We start from the raw sequence: 24952 nt of genomic DNA on the forward strand, positions 1-24952 counted from the left end.
CTCACTCCTTGGATCACAGGCCTTCCAGCTTGGTCGCTACCCGCTTCACTTCCATCTGGTGGGGAACGTCAGCACCTCATACATCCGCGGGTGTGCTGTCCACCGCACCTACAACCGCGCCATCACCATCCACGCTGCCGACTACCTCACCATACAGCACAACGTGGTATACGATAACATGGGCCACGCTATTTTCACTGAGGATGGCATCGAACAACATAACGTCATTCAGTACAACTTAGCCATATACACACGTAGCTCTTCCTCTCTACTCAACGTTGATGTGACGCCTTCATCGTTCTGGGTGAGTCTTAGCGTTTCCTTCGTGAGAATAGGTCAGTTTGTGATGATGTCCTGATTCGTCTTGCGTCTGGTAGGCAGGTGTGTTATAGTAATTGAGGAAGGGGTCTTAAGTTGAAGATATTGACAGGTGTTAAGCTGAAACTGTTGAAGTCTTAAACTGAAGATATTGTCGAGGTCTTAAACTGATATTAGAGACAGCCAAAGAATATATTTACTTCCTTCTACAGGTGGTAAATCCCAACAACATCGTGAGACACAACGCTGCAGCAGGAGGCACGCACTTCGGCTATTGGTACCGCCTGGAGCGTCATCCATCAGGACCCTCAGCTACCACCTCCTACTGCCAGAACAACGCGCTCATGGGAGAATTCTACAACAACACTGCTCACTCTCTCGGAAGGTTTGTTGAGTACAGATTTCATTTACGATTCTTGGTTCTAAAATCAAAACAAAACCACAAACTCGGGTATTTTTATTGTCTCGAAAATCTAAATAGTATGATTTTATACGATAGATATTAGTTATTTATATTTGTTGTGGATTAATATAGATTATTCACCTCTCGGCTTGGAAGTGAAAAAGTTTGATAATGACGGAACTATTCGAGCTTTTGTTGATATATTTTGTCTCTTAATAGGATTATTTTTTCATCATCATCTCCATTTATGGTCTCTGTGTGATAATAAGACATTGATCTCCGACAGGTACGGTCTCTGGATCTTCTCCATGGATGGCTACTTCCCCAAAACGCGTGACTGTGGAGGTGGAAACAAGGTGCTTACTCTTTTGACATTAGTTGATATACCTAAGTTAGTCATTAAAAAATAATTAAGTTTTCTTTCATCTAATTTATATCCGTTTTCTTTAATTTCATTTTTATCAGGATATTTTCACTATTTTTATGTATTCAGCTGGAAATTTAATACGAACGGCCATAACACTTATAACCTACAACCATCACTAACAACCTACCTCCCTCACAACCTACCTCCCTCACAACCTACCTCCCTCACAAACTACCTCCCTCATCACTACAGGTCGCGGCTTGGCATGACTTCACGGTGTGGAGGTGTGACAGGGGTGCAGAGGCGGTGATTGGAGGCGCCTTACAGTTCCATAACTTTGTGGCTTTGGATAACCAGAAGGCCGGTCTCGAGATGGTTGAGGTCTCTGGAAATTTTGGTCTCGACGATGGAGCTGGTGAGTGACTGGGGACGGGGGTGGTGGGTGGGGGGGTGGGTGGGGAAGGGTGGTTTCTAGTTATGATAGATTTGTTTTACTGGGAGATTAATAATTGGTTTCTATAGTCTTATTTTAACACCATCACCATCATCACTATCTTCTGTTTATGTCTCCATTTACTCTTTCTCTTCCTCCTCATCATCTTCTTCCTCATTCTTCCTCTTTTACATCCTTCTCTCTTCCTTCTTCTCCATTCATTTGTTTACATCCTCCACCTCCCCCTCTTCCTTCCCCTCATCATTTCCATCTTCCTCTTCCTCCTGTAGGTGTGTTCGACTCCCTGGTGGTGGGCTACTCGTCCCTCACGCCGGAGAAATGCGACGATGACACCAGTGGGATCGTCGCCCCCAAGAAGTACCGCTTCAGCATCGCCAACACCACGTTCGTCAACTACGACAATGGCCAATGTGCGGCACTGTCAGGCTGCTCTCAGTGTAAAGTGTTCCAAGGTGGTTTCAAGTCCCAGGTGAAGGGGCTATCTTTCGTCAACTCTCCCAATAAGGTGAGGTTTTTAGGACTCCTACGTGAGGTTTTGGGACTCCTAGGTGAGGTTTTGGGACTCCTATGTGAGGTTTTTGGACTCCTATGTGAGGTTTTGGGACTCCTAGGTGAGGTTTTGAGACTCCTAGGTGAGGTTTTGGGACTCCTAGGCGAGGTTTTGAGACATCTAGGTGATATAGGTGTTTGAAGGGAGTTACTTCCTATCTCTTATCTCTCACCTCCTCCCATCTTTCTGTCTCTCTCACCTCCTACTGTCTATTATCTCTCTGTCTCTTTGTCTCCTACAGCTCAAGTTTAAGTGGGAACACGAGACGGTTTGGGTGGATGCTGACGGGTCTCTGTCAGGGTCTCCAGAGAATAGTGTGGTACCGTCTATGGGCATATTACCCCGGTCCGACTGTCAGATGGACGTGGCCGAGTTCTCTGTCAACCCAGCGGTAAGTTAAGGGGTGTCTGTCTGTCTGTCTGTCTGTCTGTCTTTGTGTTTTATTTTCTGAGTATTTTTTTTAGTCTCTATATGTATGTACAGTATGTGTGTGTGTATGTATGTGTGTGTGTTTATGTGTGTGTATGTATGTGTGTGTGTTTGTGTGTGTGTGTGTTTGTGTGTGTGTGTGTGTGTGTCATCATTATTATCTCCATCTAATTCTATTTTCTCTCTATCCCACTACCACTACTACCACCACTACCACTACCACCACCACCACTACCACCACCACCACCACTACCCCTACCACCAACAGGCTCCAGGCTCCGTGTGTTCTGATAGCTTCCGGTTCCTTCGCTTCAACGTTAAAGGACCCAACATCGAACCAGAATCTCTTAAAGGAAACAACCTGGTCGTCTCCAATACACACGGCAGCACCACCGTCCCGTATATGGTGAAGAGATTGACTACGGAAGGTTGGATGGGGATATTGTACACGGGGGAGACGTATGGTTGGACCTTTGATGATTCGGCACAGGTGAGATGAGTTTGTGTGAGATGAGGATTTGGTTATCTCTGAGCTTAACTTATGAGACGAGTTTTTGAGACAAGAACCTACCCCCTACCCCACCCCCCCCAAAAAAAAAATTATTGACATTTGTTGACGTATAAAATCCTAACCAGAGCTCCGACATCTCTTAAAATAAACTAAACTCCCGAAAATATATCAAACGACCCATAAACTATTAAAAATAACATCTAAATTACTATCCTATCCATAAATCTCAATCACAAGATGAAAAATCAACCCCCCAAAAAATAACCCGATAATATTTAATTCAGGTTGACATTATTGACCTGTGTTGACAAGTGCTTTAAATCATCGACAGATCACCAACTTCTCCTACACGGCTGAGACTCGCTTTGTTGACACTGGTGATTACTATTACGTCCAGCACGAGTTTATTCAACAACCAGATGGCTTCAGGTAACCACTCCCTTCTCTCCTGTTGATGGTGATCGTTAATTACCTCCTTAGAACACCCTAATCTTCGTAAATAACTCCCCACAACACTCCCCCCAGTCGTAAATAACCCCTCCACAATCACCAACAATCACACGTATTAACAGCTCGATCTAACTTGCCGTGTCTTCCTTCACGCAGCACGACCAACACTGAGAGGAACAGCAGCGACACCATACCTGACTCGACCACAGGTTTCCATGGTGACTACTACTGGAATAATGACACACGCACCATGACCTATCTGGGTAAGTGGGGGAGGGGGCCGAGCTTGACCTACTGAGGGGTAAGTAGGAAGGAGGCGACACTTTACCTACATATATAACTATGATAATATCTAATTCTATATAATCTATCTATCTAATCTATCTATCTATTGTATGTTACAGTGTCGAATAATGTAGCAACTGAGAGGCGTAGGTCAGCCATCTTTGACGAGAGAAGTGCAGGTAGTAATAGACGAATTGACTTCGGAGTGTACAGGTGAGTGTATGTCTGGTTACACTGTCTGGGTTGAGTGTATGTCTGGTTACACTGTCTGGGTTGAGTGTATGTCTGGTTACACTGTCTGGGTTGAGTGTATGTCTGGTTACACTGTCTGGGTTGAGTGTATGTCTGGTTACACTGTCTGGGTTGAGCGTCTGTCTGGCTACACTGTCTAAATTAGTATCTGTCTGGCTATACTGTTAGGGTAAACTAGTGAGTCTGTTTTGGTTTAAACTTGGAAGAAACACGCGTTCTAGTCTTGTTTACATCACTGGGTAAACACTAATTCCTATTCCTACAGATGTTGTGTGTTTACATTGCACCTCAGTAAACACTAGATCACTTTAATAGTATATTGCTCCCTTAAAGCTAATCTGTTTACATTGTTCTTTAGTACACAGCTCGTTTATTAACACCTGTTGTTTACATTGTCCCCCAGTACATGACTTACCCCCTAACACCTGTTGTTTACATTGTCCCCCAGTAGACTCCCCCTAACACCTGTTCTGTTTACCTTGTCCCTTAATACATAGCCCACCCATTAATACCTGTTACCCATGAATAACAACGTGTTGGTCTCCTTTCAGGTGTAAATACACAGACTGTATCCTCCCCACACCTCCACCTGTACCCACGGGGAGGCCAAGTGTCACGTTTAAGTGGTCAGACGTAGAGACCTGGAAGGAGGTACCTGTGGGATCCGGAGGCCACCCGTCTGAGAGTGTCTATGGGTTACCTGTAGAAGGAGACGAGATTGTCATTCCCCAAGGTGAGATTTATGACGTCAGGAAGAGAGTTGTGACGTCAGGGTGAAAAATTGTGACGTCAGGGTGGGAATTGTGACGTCAGGGTGGGAATTGTGACGTCAGGGTGAGAGTTGTGGCGTCAGAGGGAAAATTGTGACATGAGGAGGGGATTTGTGACGTCAGGGATAAGATTTATGACGTCAGGGTGAGATTTGTGACGTCATGGTAAGAGTTGAGAAATATATTCCTTATAGATATTAATAGGACACCAAGTTGTCTTATTCAGGACATCAAAAGATTACAACGTCACCTGAACCATCCCGAGATCACCGTGTCAGCCTCTCAGTTAGGACACACGTGGACACTAAAAATAATCTGTAATTGGTGTTTTTTTGACATAATTGGACATTTACTGTAGAATAACGTGAAATTTGTTCTTGTTTTTTTTAGGGACATGTAAGGACATCTAGAACAATCTTAAATGAGTAATTTTCTTCTCTAGGACACGTATTGGACATTTCCCCCCCCACCCCCACCTTAATTAGCTCTTCTTCTTGGACATAATCTGGACACGTGTGTTTATCTCTTCAGGCATGTGGGTCACTGTGGACACCGTGACCCCTCCATTAGGCCGTGTCCGAGTTTATGGTACTCTAGAGTTTGAGGACACCATGGACCATGTCTTCAACACCACCATCATTTACATACAGGTGAGGGACACTAACTTACCTGGGGGTACTCTGAACCTGATGGTGTGCCCTGTGACCCTATGTGAGTGGCACTGTCGAGTAAATGGTTATTATCTGGCACTGTAGAGTAGTAAAGGTTCATGTGGCACTATAATGGAAGGTTCATTTGGCACTAGGATATAGAAGGTTTACTTGGCACTCCAGAGAGGCGCTATAGGTTTACTTGGTACTCCAGAGAGGCACTATAGGTTTACTTGGCACTCCAGAGAGGCACTATAGGTTTACTTGGCACTCCAGAGAGGCACTATAGGTTTACTTGGCACTCCAGAGAGGGACAGAAGGTTATTTTGGCACTCAAGAGAAGTACAGCAGGGTTTTTTTGGCACTCAAGAGAATCAATACTTGTTTATTTGGCATTAAAGTAATAGATGTTGACTTGGCACTCCTCCAGGGTGGCAGTGTGGTGGCCGGGTTCTCAGAGGAGTCGCCCTTCACCAATAACCTCAACATCGTCCTCCGTGGCACCCTTGACCCTAATGACCCAGACAACGTTGACATGCCCATGCCCAACGGCGTACCGAGTGTGGGCTGGAAGGCTGTGGGTAAGTGTGAAGGCATGGGTTTAGGTAAATCATAAACAAAGTCATAGGTAAGTTAATAGGTAAGTTTATAGAACATTAGGTTATTTTTAATCAGCTATTTACACCTGTTCAATTATCTCCGCGGTGATTTTGTCACTAAATTACATAGATGAGGTCATTCTAACACCTGTAGTGACCCAGTCGTATGTTTACAGGTGTGTTCGGGCAGCTGTCCCTCCACGGGCAGGTAACAGGGAGGACTTGGGTCAAGTTAGGAGCCACAGCCACCGCAGGAGACTCCCAGCTCACGCTTGCTCAGCCCGCCAGCGCCTCATGGCTCAACAAAGAGGTATGTAGATTTGTTCCTTAATTCCTTTAGTGATTTATAATTCACTAACTACCCTTAACTCCCTCTCTAACTCTTTAACTCTCCATCTACCTTATTAATTATACCCTTAGCCCCTTAACTATCACTTGGATTACATCTGGCCTCATCAATTACCCTCTCTGGCACCTATAACTCAAGTTTATGACGTTTTAATAATGTTTTCCCGCCATTTCTAACAGTTCTGAACCTTCTGTTGTCCATTATAAGCCATTAACGTAACCTTTAACATCTTTCATATCCCACAGGTTATGGTGACAGCGACTGGGAAAGAAGCGTTGGAGACAGAGGTGAGGACAGTGACGGGTGTATCTGGGTCTGTCCTAACCCTCGACAGCCCTCTGAGTTACGACCATCTAGGTAAGTTACCCTTAAACTTTATTCGTTTTCTCTAATAGCTTTCAGACTTGTTCGTTTTCTTTCTAGGTGTTCGAACTGTTGGTCTGTTCTTTGCTACGACATTTATTTGCTCATATGCTTGTTCATCGCTGTTCTAATAAGTGAGAAGCGCCCTTGGATGTCTCTCTCTCTCTCTCTCTCTCTTCAATTATAACATCACCTTCCTTGGCGTCCTCGACAGGTGAGACCCACACAGTGACGGGTACCACAAGGACTTACACACTGGCGGGTGAGGTCGGTCTACTCACTCACAATATCGTCATAGAAGGGAATGACTACCCTGACCTACAGCAAGACAGCTTCGGCGCCCGCATCCTCGTCTCCCGATTCAATGAGGATGGTGTGGATTATGTGGGTGAGTATAACAGCTGGTGGATGAAGGATTGGAGTGCGTGTGGATGAGTCTTATTGGCGTTGAGTGCGTGGATGAGTCAAATAGGTGGTGGATGAGGGGTTGAGGTGCGTGGATGAGTCATATAGGTGGTAAGTGAAAGTGTTGAGTACTTTTAAAACTACACACACAGACACACACATACACACACACACACGTACACACACAGACACACGCACACACACAGACACACACACGTACACACACAGACACAGACACACACACACACACACACACACACACACACACACACACACACACACACGTACACACACACACACACACACACACACACACACACACACACACACACACACACACACACACACGTTGACCTAACTCCCATTTTATCTCCCCTAGGTCGTGCCAAGCTCTCTGGTGTAGAATTCAAGAACGTCGGTCAGTTTGGCTTCACGGACACTGACGATCCTCGCTTCTCCCTCGCCTTCCACGGCCTCGGGGTAGACGACGGCTCAAACTACGTCAAGAAATGCTCCTTCAACGTGAACTACAACGCCGCGCTCGGGTTCTTCGGCTCCGACAACATCACTGTAGAATCTAGCGTCGTCTATCACACCGTGGGCTCTGGTAAGTGTGGGCTGAATGGGCTGAGAAAGATTGAATTTGATCTTATTTCCATCTGTGTGGGTTGTCTTACTGAACAGAAACCCACACTTGCTTGTTCTATCTCCCCTATTCTCTCTCTCTCTCTCTCTTTGTCTCTATCTCTCTTACAAGCACGTATTCCTCTACCTCTTACTAACTCCTCTCTCTTGTTCCTCCTCAGGCATCAGGGACGACAGCGCGGAGAACACCTTCAGAGACAACCTCATCTCCGTCATGCTCTTCCCTGGGACCTACAATGGCCGCGAGGAGTCACAGAACTTGGACTGGTTTGGTGGATTCGATCTCAATAAAGCCTCAGGGACAGTTCTAGAAGACAATGTAGTGGCTGGTGAGTTCCCGCGTCCGTGTGTATGTATGTATGTGTCTCTCTCTGTCCGTCTGTCTGTCTGTCTGTGTGGTAAGGAAGGGAAACAAGGAGGAAATAATGATGATCTGGTTATTTTCAGGATCGGAACAGGCTGGCTACAGGACCTATGGAGAGTATTGTGAGGACCCCACCAATTGGAGCAACAATGAAGTCCACTCTGCTACCTTCGGCGTCCTGGTGAGATTATCCTGACGAAGGAGGTGTTGGTGTTTACTGGCGTGTGTTAATCCAGGAGGTTGTGTGTCTTGTTGTTCGTGGATCTTATTATTTTGATGTTAATTTTACAAGGAAGATGAAGTTATTTTGATCTATCTGTAAAACATCTGTCTTATGGGTAATTATATTGACACCTGTCCCACTTTAACACTTTTACACCTGTCCTCCCTGGTACTCTCACACACCTGTCCCCACTGGTACTCTAACCTCTACATCTGTCCTTCCTAACACTCTAACCTGCACACCTATCCTCCCTCAGCTCTGGAGTAAGGGAGGAAATGGGCCAGCAGATGAATGTCGTCGCCTCAATGACTTCTACGCCTGGAGGGTGTGGGATACCGCTTTCTACATGCAACACTACGCCAGCTTCATCCTCTCAGACGTAAGGATATACACCCCCTTCTACGACACGTATATCCTGATCCTACGAGGTCCTATACTCAAATAAAGGATTGTTGTTGTTATTTCAGTCTGAGTGAGATAAAATGGCGTCGTATAGTGATTCGGTTTTGCATAAGTAGTTGTGTTAGTCTCTTAGGGGTGTTGTTGATGCATTTAGTCTGTGAGTAATGTCCCTTAGGCTTTTTATTGTGTTAGAAATGTCCCTAATCCCTATCAGAGCTAACCAATATGTTAATCCCCACGTTCTCAGGTGATGGTCGTCGACAGTAAGCTTGGGGTGAATCCACTGGTGTACTCCCCTCCTGCCCTCACCCACCAAGCTTTCCCCAAGACCGCCATTATTGAGAATAGCTTGATGGTCGGGGCATCTCCCTCCTACAGCTGTGAGTACCATGATTCTACTTCCAGCTTCCAGGACACCTATGAGTCTTTCCACGACGTCTTTTGGAAAGGAGGTGTGGATGATGGTAACACCGGCCTCCTGTTCGCCTCCTTCATGTCTAGCACCAATAGTAAGTTTGTTGTGGTCGATTGTAGTACGATACACTGTGAATACAATGTTTCCTGTGTAAGGTGTTTTTTTATAATTTCTCTTACGATACGTTGTGAATAGTAAGTTTGTTGTGGTCGGTTGTAATACGATACACCGTGACTCATGACCACCAAACTCTTCACAGTGGCACCCAAACACAAGTTCAATGAGGCCTCCAGTTACCCGGCCCTTTACGGTGCCACCTACGTCAACAATGTCATCTTTGTTAGCTTCGGCACTCGTAGTTGTGGACATGACGTTGCAATCCTGACCAACAAGGAATCTGACGACGGCATCCATCCTGTGTTCACTAGCGAGCTCACTTTTGTTGATACACCTGAGGATAATTACCTCTTTTTCCACAGGTGAGTCTTGGTGGTGTGGTTTTGTTGTTTATGGTCTGTCTCTTTGTGTGTGTCTGTCTGTCTGTCTGTCTGCTTGTCTGGATCTTTATCTCTCTCTCTCTCTCTCTCCCTATCTTTCCTTCATTATCCCTCACCATAGTCCTCATAGTATACGTGTCCACCTCATAACTCAGGCTGGTCTCTACGTTCACACTTGACTGGTTCCTCCCACAGAGCTAACCTGGGCCGCGTCAACCCCTCCGACTGTGTTGATATGGACTGTGATGGTCTGAAGAAGGTGGTGCTGCAAGACATGGATGGCTCTCTCCTAGGTGAGTTCCTGGGTGGTAGGGTGTAGAGTGGGTGATTTCCTGGGTGTTAGGGTGTAGAGTGGGTGAGTTTATGGGTGTAGGGTGTAGTGTGTGTAGAACCGATATAAAAATCTCACCTCTTCGTCAGGGTCGGTAAACGCGACGGCGATCTCGGAGGCGGAGCACGAGTGGGACGGTGACAGGTCCCACGGCGTCGGTGACTACAGGATCCCCGTCTCACTGAAGCAGCGGTCTGATGGCTCCCAGATCCCCGCGTCTGAGAAGTTCCCCAACAAAGGTGAGCTGAGAGTTGATATCACGTGATCTCACTGGCCTAGTCCTGTGCCACACTGTAGTAGGTTGACTTCTGTTCACCTGGGAAGCTTAGTGGTACATGAAAACAAATTTTCATGAGGTTGTGAAGGGCAAGTTTTCTATTGGCAGACAAGACCTTAACCTTCTTGTGGCTTCCTCTTCATTTTCTTGTCTTAAGTTCAAGTTTTTCATTACGTATCAGTTCGGGTGCGACCTCTGTTGACTTCATCCTCGAGGCTTTATTCGAGGACGAGCTTTAAAGGGTCAATAAAGATGATTCTTCTTTTAGCCACAGTTGAATTCATTCTGGGTGAGTGGTGGTGGCCTCTGGTCCTCCACCACTCTGGCCTCATAGGTATTATTTAACTTTCCAAGTCCTTTAACTCTCGTAGCTACGTAAATATAGTAGGCACCTGGGATGCTCCTGACCCTTGTTGACCCTGGCTGGATGCCGCAGGTATCATAAGGGACGAGTCGTGCACCCAGATGGCGGCGTGGCAGGCGTGGAGGTGCACCAACCTCCGTCACCGCATGTTGGTCTTCGAGAGTCTCGACTCCGATACAGAGATCCGCCGCGTCTCGCCCATCGCCCTCATCGCTAACCCAGGTGACTATCAGTTTAATAACTGTTATGTTCAGTGACTCCAACTTACATTTTCGTCCTCAGTATCTTTATCTTATTGACACTTAACATAAAGCTTACTCTCTCTACTTTCTTTATTGTCTAAAGTTCAAAGACATGTTCACCTTACAGTCTATTATTAGAAACTTTCTCTGTACACCAAACCGTTATGTGTTCTCCTGTAACCACACTTATGCCCTGACGATGTCCTCCTGCACCACCAGGCACCAACGGCTACGTGGACCTGGTGAACGGCCCCATGGACCGAGGCTGGTGTATGGGCTACACCTGCCAGGAGCGTATATCGACTTTCTACTCCGTCGTTGCTGTGGACACCATCTACGAGATGGCCATGACCGGCACCCCTCCACAGGTAGGAGGTCTGGAGGGCCCACGGAGGACACCCACTAGCTGGAGGTTCCTTAAATATAGAAGGGAAGAGTCCTCACAGGTCGGGGGGTGAGAGTAGGAGTCTTGAGGACTTAGTGGCCACAAAACCTGGAGGATCACAAACCAGAGGAGGTGTAGACGACCCTCTCAAGAAGGAGGACCTAGAGTAGAGATCCTTAACTGTATAAGTGTAGGAAGGAGTAGATGGACCACTTACAGGTAGGAGGTACAGGGAGGCATAGAGGAGGTGCATAAGAAGGGTGTATTGGTGAGGATACTTGTAAGGAATATACATGTCTAAGGGAGAGTGAGTTAGTACGTTGAATAAATCTTTCCATCACCTGTCGCGCCCTGAGACACCTTACCACCACCATCTGTTGCACCTACAGGTAATCCGCTTCCACCTGCTGCACGCCCACCCCAGCGAGATGGTGGTGGTGCGTCTCTTCTTCCCCAAGACGCAGCGCTACGACGTGTACGTGGACGATACTTACGTACCACCCACGAACATAGACACGACCAAGTACCCACCGAAGTACCAGCTGCTCCCCGAGGACCCGAACAACCCAGAGCAGTACTTCCCTACACTCACTGACGTAGGTTCTTGTCGGGAGACGAGTTTCTTGTGTATATCCACGTCCATCCAAACTGTCAATAATACAAAAGTAATACAAAAGTCGGTTTCATGCTTATATACTGTACTCGTACATCTCTGTAAACAAATTTCCTTACCTGATCTCACCAGCACCACCTCTCTCCCTCACGTCACCACAGGCTGTAGGCACCAACTACCTGCAGAGGGCTGAGAAGTTCCTCCATCTTGTGATCCGCGGCGGCCACGTCATCGACATCAAGACATCACCCGTCGTCATCCTCACCACCGGCCTCGTTGTCAGCCCAGACGAAATTTACGACGAGAATATCGTACAGAACATGGCCGACCTCCTGGGAGTGTCCTCTGAGAATATCAGGGTCGCTGATATCATCCGCGAGGACTCCGGGAGAAGGCGCAGAAGGAGCTCTACCGAAACAGTGCAATATCAGGTAGTAACTCTTGCAAGTTCTGTTTTGTTATATTCCCAGTATAGAAAATTGGTAACATTTGGGCCTTTGTTACTAAAAGATAACTTCTCCATACAACAATATTCTTCATATTTCCTCTCAGCCAAACAGTGTGTTCTAAATCCCTCAACTCTATCCCCAACTTACTCCTGTGTGCACTTGCCCTTCTCACTACAGTTCGAGGTGGGAAATGCCCCAGCCGAGAGCGAGGATGGAAACAACGTTGCCGCCAGCAATTCCAGTGGCCAAGAATTGACCTACGATGACCTGTTGAACGCCGTAGTGAAGGTCGTCAACCTCTTCCAGGGTGATGGGTGTACAGCCTGTAACCTCACCCTCGCTTCATTAGAGGTACAGTACACCTGCTCTGATACTTTACTTTATCCCCTTCACCACTGATCGACCTGTCAGCAGCTTGAGTGGTCGGTCACGTCTCTGTAACGCACTGTTGGCAATTACTGGGCATGTACGGGTTCCTGAATGTATCTGAACCTGCTCCAGTGTTGGTCAAATCTGGTCTTGAAATAGCTCACACTCGGTGCCGTCACAACACTCTCTGGCAAATTGTTCCAAGAGTTTGCAATTTTCACTCCCAAAAGTTTGTCCTGACAGTTTTCTGGACTTGTGTAACCTGTAGTGGGGCGGGCGTCCACCAGTTCCAGGTATGAACACTCTTGACTGAGTAGTGTCCTCTGAGATGTTTATAAACTTCTATTTAGTCATCCCTTTCCTGCCTATAGTATAAGCTTGGCAACTGTAGGCGCTCTAGTTTTTCATGGTTCCCGAGGTGCCGAAGTGCTGGCAGCAGTCTCCTGGCCTTCCTTTGGACATTTTCAATCACATGACAGTCTCTAGAGTATCTCGGGGCCCAGACGGGGTGACAGTACTCCAGCCGGGAAAGCCCCTACTAGTTTCGTTGCTTGATTCACCTTCTTCTCACAATGGTCCGAGAACTTCAGTTCATTGTCAACATACACACCCAGGTCCTTTTCACATCCAGTCTCCGTTAATGCTGTTTCTTCGTCCCGTTGGGACATGTGATACGCCTCCTTATTGTTGGTACGACCCAGGTGCATCCTCTTGCATTTCGTGACGTTGAATCTTAGCAGTCATTATTTTGACCACTCCCGAAGTTGACAGAAATCTTCTTGCAGCGCTTCACAGTCCGTTTGGTTTTTAATTTCTCTAAATAACTTAGCATCGTCAGTAAACATTTGTGATGAATGATTCATATTTCAGTCAGTAACTTAGATCACCCGAGAGTTTGGAGTCCTCGATGACACCTGATATGTGATAATAACTTGAGGGACAGCGGTCATGTACTACGTAAATTTCAGGTCAGTGATCCCGTTCAGCCCCCGAAGGAACCAACAGGTCCGGCGACGCAGGAGTTCGGAACTCAGGTCAACGAGGGAGAAGAACTGTTCAGCAACTTACAGCAACAGGAAGAACAGGAAGCCCTCAACAAAAGCCTGCAGGCCCAGACTTTTGAACACCCCTCGGCAGCCACTTTATTACAGGGCGTCCCAGCCACCATCACCACCTACACACTCTTCGACTCTCAACCCTCCATCTCCGTCCAGAATAGCGAGGTGAGTCTCTCTCTCTCTCTCTCTCTCTCTCTCTCTCTCTCTGACAATAAACACTCACTACATGGTCTCACTTCACCTTCTCTCTCCTAGGGCTCGAAAATAAAGTCTCTGGGTCACAGCAGCGACCCCTGGATGATAACGGCCACACTTGAAGGAGGCCCCGACGGTGCCTCTCTCCTGGGGACTAGCTCGGTGCCTTACACGGAGGGGGCTGCCATCTTTACTGACCTCTTCGTGGACACCGCCGGCGATCTCTACAACCTCTCCTTCAGCTTCACTTACCCGGACACCGCACCAACCCTCACAATAGGTCTTAACAACACCTTCAGGTAGGTCCTAGAATCTCTTCTCTTAATTTTGAGTCTCGACGCCGCCTGCAATTAGGTACTATTGACGGACGTGTCACCCCCCCCCCTTAGACGTCTCCTTCAAGCAGGTACTCGAGGGTGTTGGATAGCATCGAACCTTGTCTCATTCTTTCTGTTTATCGATCCATCGCTCAATCTATCGATCCCTCCACACATTAAAAGAAAGAGCTAAATAGAGAGACGGAGAGAAAACAAAACACAGACAGATCACCATAAATAGTAATAGACAGATAGACAGATAAGTAAACAACAAGATGACCCTAACACCACCTCCCTCCTCCTACACCCACAGGGCCCAGGAGAAGAAGGTGGTGTTCACGATGGCTGTATACCCCGACGTACTGGTGGCCGGGGACGTGTTCTCACTCAACCTCACCCTAGTGGACGATGACTCTGGCGAACCTGTTGAACCATCTGTCTTGCAGGTGAGATAATTAAGAACCATCTAAGCCTACAGGTGAGAGAGAGAGAGAGAGAGAGTGTGTGAGAAAGAAAGGAGGGAGAGATAAGCTGATTCGTCTCTAACCTAACTGGTGAGATAGTTAATTTGTTTGCTTTGATATTTTGTACTAACGGAGAAAAGTTTACTGTCTCTCTCTCTCTCTCTCTCTCTCTCTCTCTCTCTCTCTCTCTATCTCTTTGTCTCTCTTTATTTCTCTCTCTCTCACGTCTTGTTTTCTCCCCACAGGGCCAGACAATGACAGGAAGCGTCGAGTTACTGAGTGACAGGAAGTACAGGAGCTCGTTGACAGGAGAAAAAACGTGAGTAACGACAGCAGACAGACAGACAGACATCAGTAAACAGCAGACAACAGACAGACATCGAATAGACAGCAGTAGACAGCACACACCTCCACAAACTGACTCATTCACACACTCTACACTCCCTCACACTCACTCCAATACACCAACACACTCATAATTCCCCCCTCCCCACCCACCCTCACCTCTCACACCCACCTCCTCTCCCACACCACCCTCCTCTCCCACCCACCCTCACCCCTCCCACACCTCCCCCACCCCACCCTCCCTCCCCCACCCTCCCCTCCCACACCCACCCTCCTCTCCTCACCCCTCTCCTCTCTCCACACCCACCCTCCTCTTCCCACCCCACCTCCTCTCTCACCCACCCCTCCTCTCTCACCCACCCTCCTCTCTCCACACCCACCCCTCCTCTCTCCACCCCACCCTCCTCTCCTCCTCACCCCACCCCTCCTCTTCCACACCCACCCTCCTATCTCACACCCACCCTCCTCTCCCATACCCACCCTCCTCTTCCACACCCACTAACACCCTCTGACACCCTCACAGATTCACAGCTCAGGACGCCAACATCACCAGCGTCACGTTAAATGATCTTGCTATCGCTGACGCAGGTTCCTCCTACCGCCTCCACTTCAGCGCCTCCGTCAGTCCTATCGGCTGGGTATTGGACTTCACAACAGATGGTACGTCCTGGGGGATTGCTAGGGAGGGAATGAGGGAGTAAGGAGGCTGGGGAGGGGGATTGCTCGGGAGGGAATGAGGGAGTAAGGAGGCTGGGGAGGGGGATTGCTAGGGAGGGAATGAGGGAGTAAGGAGGCTGGGGAGGGAGATTGCTAGGGAGGAACTGGGGGAGTAGCATTAAGGAGGGGATTAATGTTATGATTTAGGGATTAAGATTCAGTGAGGGAGATTTGAGGAGTATTTAGTAGGGATTAGGGAGTAGGATTAAGGAGGGGAGAGCGGGGTGATGGGGTGTTAAATAGGAAGGCATTAGGGAGTGGGGGGGTGCAGGTGTGGACTGGAGTGGGATTGGGAAGTCGGATTTACCCGTATCTCATCTACCCTTTACTAATCTACCCTTTACTAATCTACCCTTCCTTCATCTACCCCTTACTAATCTACCCTTCCTTCATCTACCCTTTACTAATCTACCCTTCCTTCATCTACCCTTTACTAATCTACCCTTCCTTCATCTACCCCTTACTAATCTACCCTTCCTTCATCTACCCCTACAGAGGTGTTGGTCGCGCCTCAGAATCCTGTCTACAAGAACGTTAAGATGAGTGTGATAGGTGGCAGAAGGAAAGCTCTGTTGAGGAACGAGGCTGAGGTAAGGTCTTGGGGGGGGAATGGGGATGTGGGGGGGGAGGGAGTGTGTGGGAGTGGAAGTGTGTGTGTGGGGATGGGGGATGGAGGGTAGGGAGTGTGTGTGTGGAGAGAGAGAGAGAGAGAGAGAGAGAGAGAGAGAGAGAGAGAGAGAGAGACTACCATCAGCACTACTTTCGTCTTCACAGTTTGAGTCCATGTTGACGGAGATCCTGACGGAGACAGTGGGCGGGGCGTTCTGGGATCAAGTGACCCTCACAGTACCTAGCAGACGTACTAAACCTACTGTTTCCCTCACTGTAAGTCACTTATACTCACTTATACTTACTTATATCTTGATATATACTCACTTAAACGCTTAAATAAGTAGTTTATATGTAGGTGTGTAAAATAGATGTCAATTTTCTAGTGTCTCTGTGTTTTGTTGTAAGCACACGACACACAAACAATAATGAGTGTCAGATCTTACACCAAACATACAACACACACAATAATAATGAGTGTCAGATCTTACACCAAACGCTACAACACACAAACAATAATGAGTGTCAGATCTTACACCAAACATACAACACACAAACAATAATGAGTGTCAGATCTTACACCAAACATACAACACACAAACAATAATGAGTGTCCAGATCTTACCAAACACCTAACACACAAACAATAATGAGTGTCAGATCTTACACCAAACATACAACACACAAACAATAATGAGTGTCAGATCTTACACCAAACATACAACACACAAACAATAATGAGTGTCAGATCTTACACCAAACATACAACACACAAACAATAATGAGTGTCAGATCTTACACCAAACATACAACACACAAACAACAAACACTGTCAGATCTTGCCCATTTAACATAAGATCATCAGTGACACCCGACTCTCTGTCTCTTAGGCGATGGGCAGTGAAGACCAGCTAGAGGAAGGACTGGAGAAGCTGTGTCTGATGGTTAAGAAGAGTCAGATCAGAATACAAATCCAGCGATACAGGTACACCATGAGGAAGCTACGGGTGGAGGGCAAGAAACTACGCAGGTGTAACTACAAGAAGGCAAACAGGATGAATAAGAGATAATCAGTGTATATAGAGGTTTAAGAAGTGACTGGTGGCGCTGTCATCGCTCTACCCTCACCATTCATCACCCTCACACCCTCGTCAGATCGTTCTTATAAATAAAATATTAATATGAGTCTGTATTGCATAAGAAAATTAGAAAAAATATATGTAAAATGAATAAAAAACAGTTTACAAAATTAGATTGGAATAAAATATATGATAGTTGTTACTGTATAATTATCTCCCACTGTTCTAAATAGTGCAAAAACAACTGCCCTTAGGGGGCTACAGGAACAGTGCTCCCTAGGTCCCTCCCAAGGGCAAAGACGCTCCCAGGGGCCCGCCAAAGGAAAGCAGCGACCCAAGGGGCCCTTCCATTGTCGGCGGTGAACCCAGAGTCATTCCCAGTGACGTCAGAACATCGAGAGGCTTTCCCAGGGGTAGTGGCGCCCCCAGGGGCTCTCCCAGGGGTGTAGGCGCCCCCTGGGGCCATCCCAGAGACTGCAGGGACCCCAGGGGCCCTACCAAAGGCGTCCTATCTCAATAAACCTATAGCTTACCCTATCATGGTGTCGTAAATATTGAATTCGCCCAGCAAGCTCTTACTTAACTGTGATTGGTGGACTAAAATAAAAATCTACCAAATAACAGCCAATAGGAGAACAGATCAGTCGTTCAGCACAACACCCCAACTTATGTTTTCCTGTTGGATATTTCCTCTCCTTTACATAGTTCCTCATGCGATGATACTGGAAATGTGATGGGCGGTGTATTTATTTAACGTCTTATCTCCCACTGTTCTAAATAGTGCAAAAACATCTGCCCCTAGGGGGCTACAGGAGAGGTGCTCCCTGGGTCCCACCCATTTCTCTAATAAGACGCTGCGCTAGCGAGTGCTCTCCCAGGGGTCGGTGTGCCCAGGGGACCTCCCAGGGGCGGTGGCGCCCCAAACCTCATTTCCAGTGGCGTCGGCGACTCCAGGCATTCTCCAGCGGCAGCGGCGATGTCTGGCGCCCTCCCTGGGGCCCTCGCAGGGGCAGTAGCACCTAAAGGGCTATCCCAAGGGTGTCGGTGCCCCCAAGGGCCCTTCCAAGGGCAAAGACGCTCCCAGGGGCCCGCCAAGGGAAAGCAGCGACCCAAGGGGCCCTTCCATTGTCAGCAGCGAAAACAGAGTCATTCCCAGTGGCGTCAGAACGTCGAGAGGCTTTCCCAGGGGTAGTGGCGCCCCTAGGGGCTCTCCCAAGGGTGTCGGCGCCCCCTGGGGCCATCCCAGAGACTGCAGGGACCCCAGGGGCCCTACCAAAGGCGTCCTGTCTCAATAAACCTATAGCTTACCCTATCATGGTGTCGTAAATATTGAATTCGTCCAGCAAGCTCTTACTTAACTGTGATTGGTGGACTAAAATAAAAATCTACCAAATAACAGCCAATAGGAGAACAGATCAGTCGTTCAGCACAACACCCCAACTTATGTTTTCCTGTTGGATATTTCCTCTCCTTTACATAGTTCCTCATGCGATGATACTGGAAATGTGATGGGCGGTGTATTTATTTAACGTCTTATCTCCCACTGTTCTAAATAGTGCAAAAACAACTGCCCCTAGGGGGGCTACAGGAACAGTGCTCGCTGGGGCCCTCCAATTTCTCTAATAAGGTGATACGCTCCCGAGTGCTCTCCCAGGGGTCGGTGCACCCAGGGGACCTCCTAGGGGCGGTGGCGCCCCAAACCTCATTTCCAGTGGCGTCGGCGACTCCAGGCATTCTCCAGCGGCAGTGGCGATGTCTGGCGCCCTCCCTGGGGCCCTCGCAGGGGCAGTAGCACCAAAAGGGCTATCCCAAGGGTGTCGGCGTCCCCAAGGGCCCTTCCAAGGGCAAAGACGCTCCCAGGGGCCCGCCAAGGGAAAGCAGCGACCCAAGGGGCCCTTCCATTGTCAGCAGCGAATCCAGAGTCATTCCCAGTGGCGTCAGAACATCGAGAGGCTTTCCCAGGGGTAGTGGCGCCCCTAGGGGCTCTCCCAGGGGTGTCGGTGCCCCCTGGGGCCATCCCAGAGACTGCAGGGACCCCAGGGGCCCAACCAAAGGCGTCCTGTCCCAATAAACCTATAGCTTACCCTATCATGGTGTCGTAAATATAGAATTCGCCCAGCAAGCTCTTACTTAACTGTGATTGGTGGACTAAAATAAAAATCTACCAAATAACAGCCAATAGGAGAACAGATCAGTCGTTCAGCACAACACCCCAACTTATGTTTTCCTGTTGGATATTTCCTCTCCTTTACATAGTTCCTCATGCGATGATACTGGAAATGTGATGGGCGGTGTATTTATTTAACGTCTTATCTCCCACTGTTCTAAATAGTGGAAAAACATCTGCCCCTAGGGGGCTACAGGAGCAGTGCTCCCTGGGTCCCACCCATTTCTCTAATAAGACGCTGCGCTCCCGAGTGCTCTCCCAGGGGTCGGTGTGCCCAGGGGACCTCGCAGGGGCGCTGGCGCCCCAAACCTCATTTCCAGTGGCGTCGGCGACTCCAGGGATTCTCCAGCGGCAGCGGCGATGTCTGGCGCCCTCCCTGGGGCCCTCGCAGGGGCAGTAGCACCAAAAGGGCTATCCCAAGGGTGTCGGCGCCCCCAAGGGCCCTTCCAAGGGTAAAGACGCTCCCAGGGGCCCGCCAAGGGAAAGCAGCGACCCAAGGGGCCCTTCCATTTACAGCAGCGAATCCAGAGTCATTCTCAGTGGCGTTAGAATATCGAGAGGCTTTCCCAGGGGTAGTGGCGCCCCTAGGGGCTCTCCCAGGGGTGTCGGCGCCCCCTGGGGCCATCCCAGATTTGGCAGGGACGCCAGGGGCCCTACCAAAGGCGTCCTGTCCCAATAAACCTATAGCTTACCCTATCATGGTGTCGTAAATATTGAATTCGTCCAGCAAGCTCTTACTTAACTGTGATTGGTGGACTAAAATAAAAATCTACCAAATAACAGCCAATAGGAGAACAGATCAGTCGTTCAGCACAACACCCCAACTTATGTTTTCCTGTTGGATATTTCCTCTCCTTTACATAGTTCCTCATGCGATGATACTGGAAATGTGATGGGCGGTGTATTTATTTAACGTCTTATCTCCCACTGTTCTAAATAGTGGAAAAACATCTGCCCCTAGGGGGCTACAGGAGCAGTGCTCCCTGGTCCCACCCATTTCTCTAATAAGACGCTGCGCTCCCGAGTGCTCTCCCAGGGGTCGGTGTGCCCAGGGACCTCCCAGGGGCGGTGGCGCCCCAAACCTCATTTCCAGTGGCGTCGGCGACTCCAGGGATTCTCCAGCGGCAGCGGCGATGTCTGGCGCCCTCCCTGGGGCCCTCGCAGGGGCAGTAGCACCAAAAGAGCTCTCCCAAGGGTGTCGGCGCCCTCAAGGGCCCTTCCAAGGGCAAAGACGCTCCCAGGGGCCCGCCAAGGGATAGCAGCGACCCAAGGGGCCCTTCCATTGTCGGCAGCGAACCCAGAGTCATTCCCAGAGATCGCTGCTGCCCCTAGGAGGGTCCCAGGAGTCGCCGACGCCACTGGAAATGCAGTTTGGGGCGCCACCGCCCCTGGGAGTCTCCCAGGGCGCACCGACCCCTGGGAGAGCACTCGGGAGGGCCGCACCTTATAAGAGAAATGGGAGGGCCCCAGGGAGCACTGTTCCTGTAGCCCCCCTAGGGGCAGTTGTTATTGCACAATTTAGGACAGTGGGAGATAAGACGTTAAATAAATACACCGCCCATCACATTTCCAGTATCATCGCATGAGGAACTATGTAAAGCAGAATAAATATCCAACAGGAAAACATAAGTTGGGGTGTTGTGCTGAACGACTGGTCTGTTCTCCTATTGGCTGTTATTTGGTAGATTTTTATTTTAGTTCACCAATCACAGTTAAGTAAGAGCTTGCTGGACGAATTCAATATTTTCGACACCATGATAGGGAAAGCTATAGGTTTATTGGGACAGGACGCCTTTGGTAAGGCCCCTGGGGTCCCTGCTGTCTCTGGAAGAGCCCCTTGGGGCGCCACTGCACCTGGAAAAGCCTCTGGAGGTTCTGACGCCACTGGGAATGACTCTGGGTTCGTCGGCGACTATGGAAGGGCCCCTTGGGTCGCTGCTTTCCCTTGGCGGGCCCCTGGGAGCGTCTTTGCCCTTTGAAAAGCCCCTGGGGTCGCCGACACCCTTGGGATAGCCCTTGGGGTGCTACTGTCCCTGCGAGGGCCCCTTAGAGGGCGCCAGATATCGCTGCTGCCCCTAGGAGGGTCCCTGGAGTTGCCGTCCTCACTGGAAATGAGGTTTGCGGCGCCACCGCCCCTGTGAGGTCCCCAGGGCGCACCGACCCCTGGGAGAGCACTTGGGAGCGCCGCACCTTATAAGAGAAATGGGAGGGCTTCCAGGAGCACTGTTCCTGTAGCCCCTATAGGGCAGTTGTTCTGCACTATTTAGAACAGTGGAGATAAGACGTTAAATGTAAAATACACCGCCCATCATATTTCCAGTATCATCGCATGAGAACTATGTAAAGGAGAATAACATCCAACAGGAAAACATAAGTTGGGGTGTTGTGCTGAACGACTGATCTGTTCTCCTATTGGCTGTTATTTGGTAGATTTTTATTTTAGTCCACCAATCACAGTTAAGTAAGAGCTTGCTGGGCGAATTCAATATTTACGACACCATGATAGGGTAAGCTATAGGTTTATTGGGACAGGACGCCTTTGGTAGGGCCCCTGGGGTCCCTGCAGTCTCTGGGATGGCCCCAGGGGGCGCCGACACCCCTGGGAGAGCCCCTAGGGGCGCCACTACCCCTGGGAAAGACTCTCCATGTTCTGACGCAACTGGGAATGACTCTGGATTCGCTGCTGAAAATGGAAGGGCCCCTTGGGTCGCTGCTTTCCCTTGGCGGGCCCCTGGGAGCGTCTTTACCCTTGGAAGGGCCCTTGGGGGCGCCGACACCCTTGGGAGAGCTCTTTTGGTGCTACTGCCCCTGCGAGGGCCCCAGGGAGGGCGCCAGACATCGCCGCTGCCGCTGGAGAATCCCTGGAGTCGCCGACGCCACTGGAAATGAGGTTTGGGGCGCCACCGCCTCTGGGAGGTCCCCTGGGCACACCGACCCCTGGGAGAGCACTCGGGAGCGCAGCGTCTTATTAGAGAAATGGGTGGGACCCAGCGAGCACCTCTCCTGTAGCCCCCTAGGGGCAGATGTTTTTCCACTATTTAGAACAGTGGGAGATAAGACGTTAAATAAATACACCGCCCATCACATTTCCAGTATCATCGCATGAGGAACTATGTAAAGGAGAGGAAATATCCAACAGGAAAACATAAGTTGGGGTGTTGTGCTGAACGACTGATCTGTTCTCCTATTGGCTGTTATTTGGTAGATTTTTATTTTAGTCCACCAATCACAGTTAAGTAAGAGCTTGCTTAGCGAATTCAATATTTACGACACCATGATAGGGTAAGCTATAGGTTTATTGGGACAGGACGCCTTTGGTAGGGCCCCTGGGGTCCCTGCAGTCTCTGGGATGGCCCCATGGGGCGCCGACACCCCTGGGAGAGCCCCTAGGGGCGCCACTACCCCTAGGAAAGCCTCTCGATGTTCTGACGCCACTGGGAATGACTCTGGATTCGCTGCTGACAATGGAAGGGCCCCTTGGGTCGCTGCTTTCCCTTGGCGGGCCCCTGGGAGCGTCTTTGCCCTTGGAAGGGCCCTTGGGGGCGCCGACACCCTTGGGATAGCCCTTTAGGTGCTACTGCCCCTGCGAGGGCCCCAGGGAGGGCGCCAGACATCGCCGCTGCCGCTGGAGAATGCCTGGAGTCGCCGACGCCACTGGAAATGAGGTTTGGGGAGCCTCCTTCCCTAGGAGGTCCCCTGGGCTCACCGACCCCTGGGAGAGCACTCGGGAGCGCAGCGTCTTATTAGAGAAATGGGTGGGACCCAGGGAGCACTGCTCCTGTAGCCCCCTAGGGGCAGATGTTTTTCCACTATTTAGAACAGTGGGAGATAAGACGTTAAATAAATACACCGCCCATCACATTTCCAGTATCATCGCATGAGGAACTATGTAAAGGAGAGGAAATATCCAACAGGAAAACATAAATTGGGGTGTTGTGCTGAACGACTGATCTGTTCTCCTATTGGCTGTTATTTGGTAGATTTTTATTTTAGTCCACCAATCACAGTTAAGTAAGAGCTTGCTGGACGAATTCAATATTTACGACACCATGATAGGGTAAGCTATAGGTTTATTGAGACAGGACGCCTTTGGTAGGGCCCCTGGGGTCCCTGCCGTCTCTGGGATGGCCCCAGGGGGCGCCGACACCCCTGGGAGAGCCCCTAGAGGCGCCAATACCCATGGGAAAGCCTCTCGATGTTCTGACGCAACTGGGAATGACTCTGGATTCGCTGCTGAAAATGGAAGGGCCCCTTGGGTCGCTGCTTTCCCTTGGCGGGCCCCTGGGAGCGTCTTTACCCTTGGAAGGGCCCTTGGGGGCGCCGACACCCTTGGGAGAGCTCTTTTGGTGCTACTGCCCCTGCGAGGGCCCCAGGGAGGGCGCCAGACATCGCCGCTGCCGCTGGAGAATCCCTGGAGTCGCCGACGCCACTGGAAATGAGGTTTGGGGCGCCACCGCCTCTGGGAGGTCCCCTGGGCACACCGACCCCTGGGAGAGCACTCGGGAGCGCAGCGTCTTATTAGAGAAATGGGTGGGACCCAGCGAGCACCTCTCCTGTAGCCCCCTAGGGGCAGATGTTTTTCCACTATTTAGAACAGTGGGAGATAAGACGTTAAATAAATACACCGCCCATCACATTTCCAGTATCATTGCATGAGGAACTATGTAAGGAGAAATATCCAACAGGAAAACATAAGTTAGGTGTTGTGTGAACGACGTCTGTTCTCTATTGGCTGTTATGTGGTGATTTTTATTTTAGTCACAATCACAGTTAAGTAAACTGCTGGACAATTCAATATTTACGACACCATGATAGGGTAAGCTATAGGTTTATTGAGACAGGACATAGCTGTTAGGGAGCCTGGGGTCCTGCGTCTCTGGGATAGCCCCAGGGGCCACGCACCTGGGGAGGAAGCCCCTAGGGCTTCTCCAACACACCTAGGAAAAGCCTCTCGATGTTCTGACGCAACTAGGAATGACTCTGGATTCGCTGCACGAAAATGGAAGGGGCCTTGAATTGTGCTTTCCTTAGCGGGCCCCTGGGAGTGGTCTTCCACCCATGGAAAGGGCCCTTAGGGACACTCGACACCATGGGATAGCCCTTTGGTGCTACTGCCCCTCACCGGTGGTCCCAGGGAGGGCGCCGAACATCCGCAGCACGCTGAAATCATGGGTGCCGACGCCACTGGGAAATGGGGTTTGAGGCGCCACCGCCCTGGGGAGGTCCCTGGGCACACCGACCCCTGGGAGAAACACTCAGGGAGCACAGCG

The 24952-nt window shown here is 49.5% G+C and overlaps 2 protein-coding genes across 2 annotated transcripts in view; both read left to right on the plus strand.

Annotated features, from left to right (window-relative positions):
* The window catches only part of LOC121860992 (fibrocystin-L-like), a 38496-nt gene extending 20806 nt beyond the window's left edge, over nucleotides 1–17690 (plus strand). The window contains exons 46-82 of the mRNA XM_042358423.1: nucleotides 20–304; nucleotides 531–703; nucleotides 1008–1077; nucleotides 1341–1503; nucleotides 1812–2047; nucleotides 2334–2483; nucleotides 2790–3011; nucleotides 3364–3461; nucleotides 3639–3745; nucleotides 3887–3980; nucleotides 4571–4752; nucleotides 5321–5439; nucleotides 5870–6020; nucleotides 6215–6348; nucleotides 6633–6744; nucleotides 6965–7138; nucleotides 7535–7762; nucleotides 7962–8129; nucleotides 8248–8345; nucleotides 8644–8766; nucleotides 9037–9298; nucleotides 9464–9683; nucleotides 9897–9994; nucleotides 10122–10271; nucleotides 10746–10895; nucleotides 11135–11283; nucleotides 11690–11896; nucleotides 12075–12344; nucleotides 12540–12713; nucleotides 13700–13954; nucleotides 14045–14283; nucleotides 14615–14747; nucleotides 15011–15084; nucleotides 15634–15770; nucleotides 16323–16417; nucleotides 16602–16712; nucleotides 17327–17690. Coding sequence (XP_042214357.1) covers nucleotides 20–304; nucleotides 531–703; nucleotides 1008–1077; nucleotides 1341–1503; nucleotides 1812–2047; nucleotides 2334–2483; nucleotides 2790–3011; nucleotides 3364–3461; nucleotides 3639–3745; nucleotides 3887–3980; nucleotides 4571–4752; nucleotides 5321–5439; nucleotides 5870–6020; nucleotides 6215–6348; nucleotides 6633–6744; nucleotides 6965–7138; nucleotides 7535–7762; nucleotides 7962–8129; nucleotides 8248–8345; nucleotides 8644–8766; nucleotides 9037–9298; nucleotides 9464–9683; nucleotides 9897–9994; nucleotides 10122–10271; nucleotides 10746–10895; nucleotides 11135–11283; nucleotides 11690–11896; nucleotides 12075–12344; nucleotides 12540–12713; nucleotides 13700–13954; nucleotides 14045–14283; nucleotides 14615–14747; nucleotides 15011–15084; nucleotides 15634–15770; nucleotides 16323–16417; nucleotides 16602–16712; nucleotides 17327–17506 — 5991 coding nt within the window. The 3' untranslated portion in view covers nucleotides 17507–17690. The remainder of the gene's footprint in view (nucleotides 1–19; nucleotides 305–530; nucleotides 704–1007; nucleotides 1078–1340; nucleotides 1504–1811; nucleotides 2048–2333; nucleotides 2484–2789; nucleotides 3012–3363; nucleotides 3462–3638; nucleotides 3746–3886; nucleotides 3981–4570; nucleotides 4753–5320; nucleotides 5440–5869; nucleotides 6021–6214; nucleotides 6349–6632; nucleotides 6745–6964; nucleotides 7139–7534; nucleotides 7763–7961; nucleotides 8130–8247; nucleotides 8346–8643; nucleotides 8767–9036; nucleotides 9299–9463; nucleotides 9684–9896; nucleotides 9995–10121; nucleotides 10272–10745; nucleotides 10896–11134; nucleotides 11284–11689; nucleotides 11897–12074; nucleotides 12345–12539; nucleotides 12714–13699; nucleotides 13955–14044; nucleotides 14284–14614; nucleotides 14748–15010; nucleotides 15085–15633; nucleotides 15771–16322; nucleotides 16418–16601; nucleotides 16713–17326) is intronic.
* An 801-nt stretch (nucleotides 17691–18491) lies between these two features.
* Nucleotides 18492–21132, plus strand: LOC121861145 (basic salivary proline-rich protein 1-like). The gene is made up of 4 exons (XM_042358711.1): nucleotides 18492–18642; nucleotides 19170–19479; nucleotides 19945–20134; nucleotides 20644–21132. Exons 1-4 carry the CDS (start codon nucleotides 18492–18494, stop codon nucleotides 21130–21132), a joined length of 1140 nt encoding a protein of 379 aa, XP_042214645.1.
* The last annotated feature ends 3820 nt before the right edge of the window (nucleotides 21133–24952 follow it).

This window comes from Homarus americanus, unplaced genomic scaffold, assembly GCF_018991925.1.
Source record: "Homarus americanus isolate GMGI-L3 unplaced genomic scaffold, GMGI_Hamer_2.0 scaffold52806, whole genome shotgun sequence".
Classification (NCBI taxonomy): domain Eukaryota; kingdom Metazoa; phylum Arthropoda; class Malacostraca; order Decapoda; family Nephropidae; genus Homarus; species Homarus americanus.